The 14,332-nt window shown below is 42.7% G+C and overlaps 1 protein-coding gene across 1 annotated transcript in view; it reads left to right on the top strand.

Moving 5' to 3' along the window:
* ppp2r5d (protein phosphatase 2, regulatory subunit B', delta) overlaps nucleotides 1-14,332 on the top strand; it is a 240,946-nt gene that overhangs the window by 195,508 nt on the left and 31,106 nt on the right. The window contains exons 11-13 of the mRNA XM_041187627.1: nucleotides 4,849-5,019; nucleotides 5,477-5,604; nucleotides 6,016-6,117. Of these exons, the coding sequence (XP_041043561.1) occupies nucleotides 4,849-5,019; nucleotides 5,477-5,604; nucleotides 6,016-6,117 (401 nt within the window). The remainder of the gene's footprint in view (nucleotides 1-4,848; nucleotides 5,020-5,476; nucleotides 5,605-6,015; nucleotides 6,118-14,332) is intronic.

The raw sequence follows: 14,332 nt of genomic DNA, 5'->3' as shown, positions 1-14,332 counted from the left end.
GCTCAGACCCTCCAGCCCAGGCAGCATCCTGGTAAATCTCTCCTGCACCCTCTCCAATGTAATCACATCCTTCCTATAATGTGGAGACCAGAACTGCATGCAGAATTCCAGTTGTTGCCTAACCAGTGTTTATACAGCTCCATCATAACCTCCCTTCTCTTGTATTCTGTGCCTCAGCTAATAAAGGCAAGTATCCCATATGCCTTCTTAACCACCTTATCTATCTGCCCTGTCACCCTCGGAGATCTGTGGATATGCACACCAAGGTCCCTCTGATCTTCAGTACTTAGCAGGGTCCCATGCATAGTGTAATCCCTTGCATTATTAGCCCTCCCCAAGTGCATTACCTCTCACTTGTCTCACTTTTTCCGGGTTGAATTCCATTTGCCACTGCTCTGCCCACCTGACCCGTCCATTGATATTTTCCTGCAGTTTACAGCTATCCTCCTCACTATTTACCACCCTCCCAATTTTCATGTCATCCACAAACTTGTTGATCATATGCCCTATATTTAAGTTCAAATCATTTATGTACACCACAAACAGCAAGGGCCCCAGCACCGAGCCTTGCGGAACCCCACTGGAAATGGACTTCCAGTCACAGAAATATCCCTCCGCCATCACCCTATGCTTCCACTTTGCCTTGGATCCCATGGACTCTTACTCTCTTGACCAGTCTGCCATAAAGAACCTTAGCAAAAACCTTTCTAAAGTCCATGTAGACCACATCAAATGCAATACCCTCATCAACACTCCTGTTACCTCCTCAAAAAACTCGATCAGATTTGTCAAACATGACCTTCCCTTAAATCCATGCTGACTGTCCCTGATTAATCCGTATCTCTCCAAGTGCAGATATGTTCTGTCCCTCAGAATTCTTTCTAGTAGCTTCCCCACCACCAAGGTTAGACTGACTGGCCTGTAATTTTCTGGTCTATCCCTTCCTTCCTTTTTAAATAATGGGACGATGTTAGCAGCCCTCCAATTCTCTGGCACCTCACCTGTGGCCAGAGAAGATTTGAAAATTACTGCAAAAGCCCCTGATATCTCTTCCCTTGTCTCCCTCAACAGCCTGGGATACATCTCATCTGGGCCTGCGGATTTATCCACTTTTAAGGCCACTAAACCCATGAGTACCTCCTCTCTCTCTATGTTAAGTTCCTGTAATATTTCACAGTCCTCCACCCTGATGTCTATACCTCCAATATCCTTAACCTTTGTGAAGACCAGCGCAAGGTATTCATTGAGAACTGTACCCACGTCTTCTGGGTCCACACACACATTACCGCTATAGTCCCTAATTGGCCCTACTCTTTCCCTATTTCCTCTGTTGTCCATACTTGGTCCCCCCTTTGTCTTTATAGGAACATATTTGCCCTGAATTGTCGCTGTTTCCTCCTTGAATGCTTCCCACTGCTCTGACACAGTTTTATCTGCAAGTAGCTGCTCCCAGTCCACTTGGCCCAAAACGTATCTCATCTTAGTAAAATTAGCCTTCTCCCAGTTTAAAATTTTTATTACCAGCCCAACATTATCCTTCTCCATAACTATCCTAAATCTAACTGAGTTATGGTCACTTTCTCTAAAATACCCCCCTACTGATACGCCTTCCACCTGCCCGGGCTCATTTCCGAATATTAGGTCCAGAACTGCCCCCTCTCTCTCCTGAAGTTAAAGTGATGTCAATTCCACTGTCTGTGCTCTTTTCAAACTGAAGTCTCTCCCATTCTCCGTGCCTTTTTAAATTTTGTTGTTAAATATTTTTCACCTCTCTCCCGATACCATGTGACCTTGTCTTACACATTCAGATCTAAATTGACTTCATTTTACTTCTCTCAAAAAGACTTTGGTGTTTTGCTGGCAGCTGAAAGAAATTTTTTTACGATTTTCTCTCTGTGTCCCCCATAACATTATTTTCAGGAGCATCTCCTCTGTTTCCCAGCCTAGTTATTAATACAGAAGCCTAGGCTAAATGTGGATCTGGTGAGCAGAGAGATGATTCTTCTCATTTCACAGCTTTAATTCTGTTGTTGTTAAAGGTACTTCCGGAATCCACCTTTTTGGGGGCTTCGGGTACGTCAAGAGGTATGGGGGACATTGACTTTTAATCATCAAACTGTGAAGGGGGTTCCAACTGCCTCGTTTTGATACAGATCTTACTAGTGGTCACTAATGGGTGCCTGATATATAGTTCTGACTGATGGAGGGTGGTTACTGATTGGACCATAAGACATAGGAGCAGAAATTAGGCCCTTCGGCCCATCGAGTCTGCTCCGCCATTCAATCATGGCTGATAAGTTTCTCAACCCCATTCTCCCGCCTTCTCCCCGTAACCTTTGATCCCCTTACCAATCAAGAACCTGTCTATCTCGGTCTTAAATACACTCAATGACCAGGCCTCCACAGCCTTCTGTGTCAATGAATTCCACAGATTCACCACTCTCTGGCTAAAGAAGTTTCTCCTCATCTCTGTTCTAAAAGGTCTTCCCTTCACTCTGAGGCTGTGCCCTCGGGTCCTAGTCTCTCCTACTAGTGGAAACGTCTTCCCCACGTCCACTCTATCCAGGCCTTTCAGTATTCTGTAAGTTTCAATCAGATCCCCCCTCATCCTTCTAAACTCCATCGAGTATAGACCCAGATTCTTCAAACGTTTCTCATACGTTAAGCCGTTCATTCCTGGGATTGTTCTCGTGAATCTCCTCTGGACCCTCTCCAGGGCCAGAACATCCTTCCTGAGATACGGGGCCCAAAATTGCTCACAATATTCTAAATGTGGTCTGACCAGAGCCTTATAAAGCCTCAGCAGCACATCCCTGCTTTTATATTCTAGTCCTCTCGAAATAAATGCAAACATTGCATTTGCCTTCTTAACTACTGACTCAACCTGCAAGTTAACCGTAAGAGTATCCTGGACTAGGACTCTCAAGTCCCTTTGCACTCCAGATTTCTGAATTCTCTCCCCATTTAGAAAATAGTCTATGCCTCTATTCTTCCAACCAAAGTGCACGACCTCACACTTCCCCATGTTGTATTCCATCTGCCACTTCTTTGCCCATTCTCCTAACCTGTCCAAATCCTTCTGCAGCCTCCCTGCCTCCTCAATACTACCTGTCCCTCCACCTATCTTTGTATCATCTGCAAACTTAGCCAGGATGCCCTCAGTTCTTTCATCTAGATCATTAAAGTATAAAGTGAAAAGTTGTGGTCCCAGCACTGACCCCTGAGGAACTCCACTAGTCATCCTGAGAAGGACCCCCTTATCCCCACTCTCTGCCTCCTGCCAGACAGCCAATCTTCTATCCATGCTAGTACCTTGCCCCTAACACCATGGGCTCTTATCTTACTGAGCAGCTTCCTGTGCAGCACCTTGTCAAAGGCCTTCTGGAAGTCCAAGTAGATAACATCCATTGTCTCTCCTTTGACTAACCTACTCGTTACCTCCTCAAAGAATTCTAACAGATTTGTCAGGCGTGACCTCCCCGTGATGAAACCTGCTGACTTTGCCCGATTTTACCATGCACTTCCAAGTATTCGGTATTCTGAAATCTCATCCTTAACAATGGACTCTAAAATCTTACCAACGACCGAGGTCAGGCTAATTGGCCTGTAATTTCCTGTCTTTTGCCTCACTCCTTTCTTAAACGGGGGGGGGTTACATTAGCGATTTTCCAGTCCTCTGGGACCCTCCCTGACTCAAGTGATTCCTGAAAGATCACCACTAACGCCTCCACTATCTCTTCAGCTATCTCCTTCAGAATTGTGGATGTCTGGTGATATAGCTCTGACTGTGAGATACATAACTTCCTTCTGGTCTTGGTTACAAATTTAGTAGAATATATAGATAAAAGCAAAAAACTGCTGATGCTGGAAATCCAGAACAAAAACAAGAGTACCTGGAAAAACTCAGCAGGTTTGGCAGCATCTGTGGAGAGGAGCACAGTTAACGTTTCAAGTGCGCATGACTCTTCAACAGAACTAAGGAAAAATAGAAAAGGGGTGAATGGGGGGCTGGGACAAGAAGAGCTGGATAGAGGGCCAGTGATAGGTGGAGATAACCAAAATATTTCACAGACAAAAGGACAAAGAGGTGTTGAAGGTGGTGATATTATCTAAAGGATAGGAACCTTAACCTCTACCCTTAATTACCACATTTCTTTAGATAATATCACCAACTTCAACACCTCTTTGTTCTTTTGTCTGTGACATCTTTTGGTTATCTCCTTATCTCCACCTATCACTGGCCCTCTATCCAGCTCTTTTTGTCCCACTCCCCCCCCCACTCCCCCAACCAGCTTATATTTCACCCCTTTTGTATTTTTCCTTCGTTCTGTTGAAGAATCATACGGACTTGAAACGTTAACTGTGCTCCTCTCCACAGATGCTGCCAGACCTGCTGAGTTTTTGCAGGTATTTTTGTTTTTGTAGTAGAATATATATTTTCAATTTTTGAAATCAGTCTGTGAATTATTTTTTCCTGAACCAGCAGTTACTATTATATGTCTGATTAAGCAGGAGTGTCCTGCTTCTGTCCATGTTATCACCATGACTCACTTCAGAGTCAGATGAATCATTTTTAAAACTAAATTCTCTCCAATCAATATCTATTCAGAAAAACATCCACTCAAATGCATGACATTACAGAGAAGAATTAAAACAAACTGCCAGAAATTTATAGGGGAGAGGGATGTTGAAGGGATGTTCTGGCGCAGTACCGCTGTACCACCCAGTGCATAATCCTGTTCCAGAACTACCTGCTGTATATTTCCTGTAAACATTCCTATCCAACGTTTCCAGTCTGTTATTTCTAATATGCAAAGATGGCTCTTATCTGCCTTATTTCTAACCCAGGTGATCGTAGGTTTGCTCAAGTTCTGGCCGAAAACACACAGTCCAAAGGAAGTGATGTTTCTGAACGAACTGGAAGAAATTCTTGACGTCATCGAACCCTCAGAATTTGTGAAAGTAATGGAGCCACTTTTCCGACAACTTGCTAAATGTGTTTCCAGTCCGCACTTTCAGGTAACCCCAGCATTCCCAGGAACTCTTTTACTTTGGAATTACGTTCCTGGTGAGGGTAAAGTGGCCACCTTTGTTTTCCTTGCTGCTATTGGATTTCTTGTATGCCCCTTTTCTCCTCCCACTTCTGCCAGATCAAGGGTCCTTTCCATTGGTGCTATGAAAATAGGCACTGATAAGTATTCATGTGTGCAGTGATGATTCTGTAACCCTTCACTTCTACCCTGCACAGGAGAGTATGGCTGTGATCCAGAGCACAGTATGTGGTGATTGTTAGTTTGATCCATGCCTCTATCTTTATCCTTCCCCATTGCTTGACCTTTGTTTGGCTAAAAGGTCTTGATTAAGAAGTTGCAGTAACCCTCCACTTTTTGAGGGAAGCCCTGTATGTGGTGCACTGTGTAAAAATGTTTGTGAAGTAAGTTATTTTATTAGACTGATGTTGGTTGTTTTGTTTCAGGTGGCAGAGCGAGCTTTGTATTATTGGAACAATGAGTATATCATGAGTTTGATCAGTGATAATGCTGCCAGGATCCTCCCTATAATGTTCCCTGCACTTTACAAAAACTCTAAAAGTCACTGGAACAAGTAAGTCTGTCTTAATTTACCCGTTTTGCAGCAGGTTGTATGGTTTCATGTGTGGGATAAAGTTGGAAGTCATTCGTGACATCTGACTTGGCAAATGTACACAGCCTGAAGAGAATCAGGGTCAAGGAGGGTATTACTTTGGGGAAAAGAGAAACTGGTGCTCTAATCTTTCAGCGTTCATTTCTGAACTCATGTTAGTTCAGGCTTCTGAGGACTTTTGGAGATTTAGTAATTGAATGCAATAGCTGATTGTCATTTCCTCTGGTATCCTGGTAAATAGTGAAGTGTGTCTTATCCTTAGTAAATGTTAGAATCTTTGTGAAATGTAGATTAATGTACATTGAAGAGAACTGAATAGTATTAAATCTGCAGCAAGCTCTCCTAATGTTAAAATGTCTTATCTCTGTTCAGGACAATCCATGGATTGATTTACAATGCATTGAAGCTATTCATGGAGATGAATCAGAAGTTGTTTGATGATTGCACTCAACAGTACAAAGCAGAGAAACAGAAGTAAGAAAAATTCATTGGATTTAAAGGGGATATTGTGCAGGAGACAAGAAGGGATTTCCACTGCACTGGGGATAAAGGGAGCTGTACCGTTAGGACAGTCTTCACCTGACCTTCACTGGAATCAGTGTCCTGCCAAGTTGTATAAGCAAGGCTTTAAACTAAATAGTCGGGGGCGGGATGATCACGTTTTAGAAGATTTGGAAAGTTGGAGAGAAATGGGAAGGCATGAGTACATGGCAGCAATATGGGTAATAGTATCCAGGGCGTGACAGGAAATGACAGAGCGTAAAAACATAAAGAGTACACCAGCATATATGGTCAGTGTAGGGAAAGTTGGCTTTAACCTAACAGAGGAGAAGGAATGTTCGGGTGCAAGGAGATTTAGAAATTTAAAGATAAAGTTGAGGCAATACAAAAGTATATCAATGTTGAGTGGGACAGGAAGGGACAGAGAGTTTAACGGTAATAGTGCATCAGAATAGGGTCCAAGGAGGGAACAGTAGTTTAAAAAAAAAGAAATTAAAGGTTCTTTATTGGAATGCAGGAAGCATTCACAATGAAACAGATGAGCTATTGGCACAAAATAAATAAATCTAATGTATCCAAATTTGCTGATGGTACAAAAATCAGTGGGAAGGCATGTTATGACGACATAAGGAATCTGCAAGGGGATATAGATAGGTTGAGTGAGTGTGCAAAAATTTGGCTGATGGATTTTAATGTAGGAAAGTGTGAGGTCATGCACTTTGGTAGGAAGAATCAAAAGGCAAACTATTATTTAAATGGAGCGACACTCTAAAAAAAAGTGCAGCACAGAGGGATCTAGGTGTTCTTGTGCATGAAACACAGAAGGTTAGCATGTGGGTGCAGCTAGTAATTAAGAAGGCAAATGGAATTTTGGTCTGTAAAGTTAGGGGGTTGGAGTTTAAAAATAGGGAAGTCTAGTTACAACTGTACAGGGTCTTGGTGAGGCTGCACTTGGAGTACTATGTTCAGTTTTGGCCCCCGTATTTAAGAAAGGATATACTGGCATTGGAGGCAATTCAAAAGAGATTCATTAGGCTGGTTCTTGGGATGAAGGGGTTGGCTTATCAAGAACGGCTAAACAGGTTAGCCTTTATTCATTAGAGTTTAGAAGAATGAGGGGTGATCTTATTGAAACTTACAAGATTCTGAGGGGGCTTGACGGGGTAGATGTTGAGAAGATGTTTCCATTAGTGGGGGAATCTCAAACTAGGGGACATAGTTACAGAATAAGGGGGCACTCATTTAAAACTAAGATGCAAAGGAGTTTCTTCTTTGAGGGTAGTGAATGTCTGGAATTCTCTATCCCAGAGAGCTGTGGAGGCTAGATCCCTGAAACTAAAGAGGGGGCAGATAGATTTTTAAAATATTAGGGAGTTGAGGGCTATGATGAGCTGGCATGAAAGAGGAATTGAGGCCTTGGCCAAATCAGCCATAATCTTATTGAATGGCGGGACAGGCTTGAGGGGACGAATGGCCTACTCCTATTTCTTATGTTCTTATGTAAATGGTTTAGATCTAATCACCATTACAAAGACGTAGAAACATAGAAAACAGGAGCAGGAGTAGGTCATTCGGCTCTTCGAGCCTACTCTGTCACTCAGTATAATCATGGCTGATCCTCTACCTCAATGCCATACTCCTGCTCTCTCTCCAGACCCCTTGACACCTTTAGAGTCCAGACATCTATCTATTTCCTTCTTAAGTATATTCAGTGACTTGACCCCCACAGAACCCCACAGCCTTCTGTGGTAGAGAATTCCACAGGTTCACCACCCTCTGAGTGAATGAGCTTCTCCTCATCTCAGTCCTAAATGGCCTACCCTGTATCCTGAGACTGTGACCCCCTTGTTCTAGACCCCAGCCATATCATCCCTGCATCATCTGTCCGGCCCTGTCAGAATTTTATACGTTTCAATGAATTCCCTTCTCATTCTTCTAAACTCCAGTGAATATAGGCCTAGTCGGCCCAGTCTCTCCTCATACGACAGTTCTGCCATCCCTGGTCTGGTGAACCTTCGCTGCCCTCCCTCTGTGGCAAGTATATCCTTTCTTAGATAAGGAGACCAAAACTGCACACGGTATTCCATGTGTGGTCTCACCACGGCCCTGTATAGCTGCAGTAAGACATCCTTGCTCCTGTACTCAAGTCCTCTTGCAATAAAGGCCAACATACCATTTGCCTTCTTAACTGCTTGCTGCACCTGCATGCTTGTTTTCAGTGATTGGTGTACAAGGATACCCAGGCCCTTTTGTACATAAAATTTCCCAGTCTATTACCATTTAAATAATGCTCTGCCATTCCGTTTTTCCTACCAAAGTGGATAACTTCACACTTGGCACATGCAGTATAATGTGAACATGTATTTAAGGGAGGCGGTGGCATAATGGTATTGTCACTGGACTAGCATTCCAGAGACCCGGGGTAATGCTCTGGGGACCTGGGCTTGAATCCCACCATGGTAGATGGTGAAATTTGAATTCAATAAAAATCTGGAATTAAAAGCCTAATGATGACCATGAAACCACTGTCGATTATTGTAAAAACCTATCTGGTCCTTTATGGAAGGAAATCTGCCATCCTTACCTGGTGTGGCCTACGTGTGACTCAGACCCACAACAGTGTGGTTGACTCTTAACTGCCCTTGTTCAGGGGGCATTTAGGGATGGACAATAAATATTGGTCTAGCCAGCAAAGCCCATATGAACGAATAAAACAAAAATCACTCAAACTATCTATATCGCCTTGAAACCTCTTAACACCCTCCTAACTCCCCACCTTCCCCCAAGTTCTGTGTCGTCAGCAAACTTGGAAACATTACCGTTGGTTCCCTCACCCAAATCATTGATATATATTGTGAATAGCTGTGGCCCAAACACTGATCCCTGCAGTACCCCACTAGTCACTGTCTGCCACCCTGAAAAAGACCTGGTTATTCCTACCCTCTTTGCTGTCTGCTAACCAATTCTCAATCCATGTCAATATATTAGCTCCAATCCACATGCTTTAACTTTACATACTAACCTCTTATGTGGGACTTTATCAAAAGCTTTCTGAAAATTCAAATGAGGGAGGCGGTGGCATAGTGGTTCTCCCTTACCTATTCTGCTAGTTATGCCCTCAAAAAAACTCCAGTAGATTTGTCAAACACGATTTCCCTTTCGTAAATCCATGTTGACTTTGTCTAATCCCATTGATATTTTCTAAGTGTCCTTTATCACATTCTTTAGAAAGACTCCAGCATTTTCCATACTACTGGTGTTAGGCTAACTGGTCTGTAATTTGCTGTTTCTCCCTTCCTCCTATTTTAAATAGTGGGGTTACAGTTGCCACCCTCCAATCTGCCGGAACTGTTCCAGAATCTACAGAATTTTGGAAGATGACAGCCAATGCAGCCACTATTTCCACAGCCACCTCTTTTACTACCCTGGGATGTAGATTATCAGGCCCTGGGGATTTATTGACTTTCAGTCCCATTAATTTCTCCAACACTATTGTTTTAGTAATAGTAATTTCCTTCAATTCCTCCTCCTCACTGGAGCCTTGGTTCCCTAGCATTTCTGGGAAGTTGTTTGAATTTTCCTCCATGAAGACAGAACAAAAGTGGCTGTTTAATTGCTGTGCTATATCCTTGTTTTCTAATATAAATTCTCCTGTTTTAGACTGTTAGGGACGTACATTTGTCTTCGCTAATGTTTTTCTTTTTTACATACTTATAGAAGCTTTTACAGTCTGCTTTTATGTTCCTTGTAAGTTTACTTTCATACTATATTTGTCCCCTCTTAATCAGTCTCTTGGCCCTTCTTTGCTGAATTCTAAACTGCTCCCAATCCTCAGGCTTGCTACTTTTTCTAGCAACTTTATATGACTCCTCTTTGGATCTAATACTATCCTTAATTTCTTTTGTTAGCCATTGTTGGACAGCTTTTTCTGCTGTGTTTTCATGCCAGAAAGGAATGTATAACTGTTTCAATGCATACATTTGTTCCTTAAATATTATCCATTGCCTAACCACTGTCATGCCCTTTAATGAAGTTCCTCAATCTATCCTAGCCAATTCACGCCTCATACTTTCATAGTTTCCTTTGTTTAGATTTAGGACCCTACTTTCAGATTGGACTACTTCACTTTCCATCCTAATGAAGAATTCTGTCATGTTATGGTCTCTGTTCCCTAAAGGACCCATGCAACAAGATTATTAATTAACCCTTTCTCATTGCACATGGATACAAGGTGACCAGGGTTGGGAAATAAATATTCCAGGGTACACAACATTTTGAAAAGGCAGGCAGAATGGGAAAGGAGTAGAGGGTAGCCCTGATAATAAAGAATGACATAAGGACATTGGACCATAAGAAATAGGAGCAGTAGTAAGCCATTCGGCCCATTGAGCCTGCACCGCCATTTAAAAAGATCATAGAGCCTATAGTATGGAAAAAAGCCATTTGGCCCATCGTGTCCCTGCTGGTCGACAAGTGGTCATCCAGCCTAATCTCTCTTTCTTACTCTTGGTAGGTTGTGGCACCTCGAGTACATATTCAAGTATTTTTTAAATGTCATGACGTTTTCTGCCTCTACCCCCCTTTCAGGCAGTGAGTTCCAGATTCCCACCACCCTCTGGGTGAAACAATTTTGTATCGAATCCCCTCTAAATTCATGCCACCCTTTTTTTTTTAATAGATCCTCAACTAAAGACGTTCCTATCCAATCTATCTGGACCCCTCATTATTTTATACACTCCAATTAGGTCTCCCTTCAGCTTCCTCTGTTCCAAAGAAAACAACTCCAGCCCAGCCTATGCAAAAATAAAAGCAAAAAAACTGCAGATGCTGGAAATCCAAAACAAAAAAAGAAATACCTGGAAAAACTCAGCAAGTCTGGCATCATCTGTAGAGCGAACACAGTTAACGTTTCGAGTCTGTATGACTCTTCAACAGAACTAAGTAAAAAGTTTACTGTTTACTTAGTTCTGTTGATGCGTCATACAGACTCAAAACGTTAACTGTGTTCGTCTCCGCAGATGATGCCAGACCTGCTGAGTTTTTCCAGGTTTTTTTATTTTTGTTCCAGCCTTTGCAATCTTTCCTCAGAGCTCTCATTCTTCAGTCTAGGCAACATCATCTTAAATCTCCTTAGTACCCTCTCCTGCAATCACATGTCTGATCTGAGTGTGACCTTACTCCACTTTCCTGCTTGCTCCCCATAACTCTTGACTCCCTCTGATCAAAAATCTATCTAACTCAGCCTTGAATATATTCGGTGATTCAGCCTCCACTGCCCTCTGTGGAAGAGAATTCCAAAGACTAACAACCCTCTAAGAGAAGAAATTCCTCTTTATCTGCGTCTTAAAAAGGAGGACCTCTTATTCTTAAACTCTGCCTCGTTTTTCTAGATTCCACCACACAAAGAAACATCCCCTCAGCATCTACCCTGTCAAGTCCCCTCAGAAGCTTATGTTGCAATAAGATCACCTCTCATTCTTCTAAATTCCAATGAGTGTAGGTCCAACCTGCTCAACCTTTACACGTATGACAATCCCTTCATCTCAGGAATCAGCCTAGTGAACATTCGAACTGCTTCCAATGCAAGTACATCCCTCCTTAAATGAGGAGACCAAATCTATACACAGTACTCTAGGTGTGGTCTCACCAATGCCCTGTACAGTCGTAGCAAGACTTCCCCACTTTTATACCCCATCCCCCTTGAAATAAAGACCAGCATTCCATTTGCCTTCCTAATTACTTTCTGTACCTGCATGCTAACTTTTCGTGATTAATGTACAAAGCTACCCAGATCCCTCTATACTTTTGTATTTTCAGTCTCTCTCCATTTAAATAATGTTCTACTTTTTCTATTCATCCTGTCAAAGCAGACAACCTCAACTTTTCCCATATTATACTCCATCTGCCAAGTTTTTGTCCATTCACTTAACCTATCTATACCCTTTTGTAAATCTTTGTATCCAACTCACAACTGGTTTTCCTATCTATCTTTGTATCATCAGCAAATTTGGGTACAGTGCAGCCTGTCCATTCATGCAACTTATTAACATAGATTGTAAATAGTTGAGGCCCCAGCACTGATCTCCGTGGCATTTCACTCGTCACAGTTTGCTAAACTAACAATGACCCACTTATCCCGACTCCCTGTTTCATGTTAGCCAGCCGATCCTCCACCCATGATAATATATCATCCCAGAAACCGTGAACTCTTGTGAAGTAACCTTTTATGTGGCACCTTATCGAATGCCTGTTGAAAATCCAAATACACATCATCTTCTGATTCCACTTTATCCATCCTGCTTGTTACATCCTTGAAGAGCTCTAATAAATTTGTCAAACATGATTTTCTATCTCTGCAACCACTTCCTTTACGCCCCTAGGATGCAGGCCATCAGGTCCAGGGGACTTGTCAGCCTTTAATCCCATTAGCTTTCTAGTGATCATGTGGCTGGATTAAACATAAGGAGGCATCTTTCCCGATTTAGCCAATAGGGAAACCATGTCTTTTGTTTCTGTTGAAAAATTTGAATTCCATCTTGGTAGAAAGGAAACTCTGCAAGAGTTGTTTAGCTCTCATGAGACTAAATCCTTCTTCTTCGCCACAGGATGATTATAACATCAGATCAGAATCCAGTCTAACCAACTTTCTTGACTTCTTTGAGGATGTGTCATCTCATTGGACTCTGGGGGGCCCTACGGTGTGGTATAAAACACTTAGTGTTCAATAAAGCTCCAAATGAACGGCTACTAGTTGGGCTTTGAAACCATGGAGCTCCGAAACTGGCTGAAGGATAGGAGATGAAGAGTACTGATTCAAGAAGCTGTGACAGTGTAGGGTGGGGTCCCTCAGGGATCAGTACCAAGACTGCTACTGTTCCTAGTTGGCATCGATGACTTAGATTCAGAATCTCAGTGAAAATTGTCTATTAGTTAGGAAGGGCATAGAATTGTAAGTCAGCTTGTTAACTACAAAATAAATTGGACAAAATGTGCAAGTTGGTGAAACAAATGCAGCTGAAATTTAAATTCAGAGCAAAATACTTTAAATGCTGTAAACAGTTCGCATATCAGGCAGCATCTGTGGAGCGAAGTTAATGTTTCAGGTGTGGATCCTTCATCAGGACTGGGGAAATTAAAATTATAATGGACAGGTGTAAGGTGCTCCACAGGAAAAGAAAGAATGTGAGGCAAGTTCTCTTGGAAGGTATTGAACCAAGAATAACATTGAGAGATCCAAGGGTCTTGGTGGGGCTCAGTGCTAAACATGTCTGAACATTGCAGAGCACTAAGACCTTGGTTTCCACTAGGGTCACTCAGCTCCTGACCTCAGTACAGGCTTAAATCAGTTGGGTAAACGAGATGAACTCGAGATGAGGTAAGAGTGACTACACTTGACATCAAGGCAGCATTTGACCAAGTGTGGCATCAAGGAGCCCTAGCAAAACTGGAGTCAACAGGAATCGGGGGAAATCTAACCATCTCCCCTTGACATGCAGTGGCATTATCGTTGCTAAACCCCCATCGTCAAAGTCCCAGCAGTTACTGTTCACCAGAAACCAGCCATATAAATACTGTAGCTACATGAGCAGGTCAGAGGCTAGTAATTCTGCAGCAAGTAACTCATTTCCTGACTTCCCAAAGCCTGAGCACCATCTACAAGACTCAAGTCAGGAGTGTGATGGAATATTCTCCACTTGTCTGGATGAGTGCAGCTCGATATAATCTAGCACAAAACAGCCCGCTTGATTGGCACCCCATCCACCACCTTCAACATTCACTCCTTCCACCATGACGCACAGTAGCAGCAGTGTGTACCAGCTACAAGATGCACTGCAGAAACTCACCAAGGCTCCTTTGACAGCACCTTCCAAACACACGACCTCTACCAATTAGAGGGACAAGGGAAGAAGATGCATGGGAACACCACCACCTGGAAGTTCTCCTCCAAGCTCCTTACCATCCTGACTTGGAAATATATCGCTGTTCCTTCACTGTTGCTGGGTCAAAATCCTGGAACTCCCTTCCTAACAGCACTGTGGATGTAGCTACACCACATGGATTGCAGTGATTCAGGAAGGCCACCACTTTCTCAAGGACAATTAAGGATGGACAATAAATGCTGGCCTAGCCAGCCACACCCACACCTCGTGAACAAATACATTTTTGAAAAAGCAGCAATCAACAAAGA

This window comes from Carcharodon carcharias, chromosome 5, assembly GCF_017639515.1.
Source record: "Carcharodon carcharias isolate sCarCar2 chromosome 5, sCarCar2.pri, whole genome shotgun sequence".
Lineage (NCBI taxonomy): Eukaryota > Metazoa > Chordata > Chondrichthyes > Lamniformes > Lamnidae > Carcharodon > Carcharodon carcharias.
This window is presented reverse-complemented; position numbering and strand designations above follow the sequence as displayed.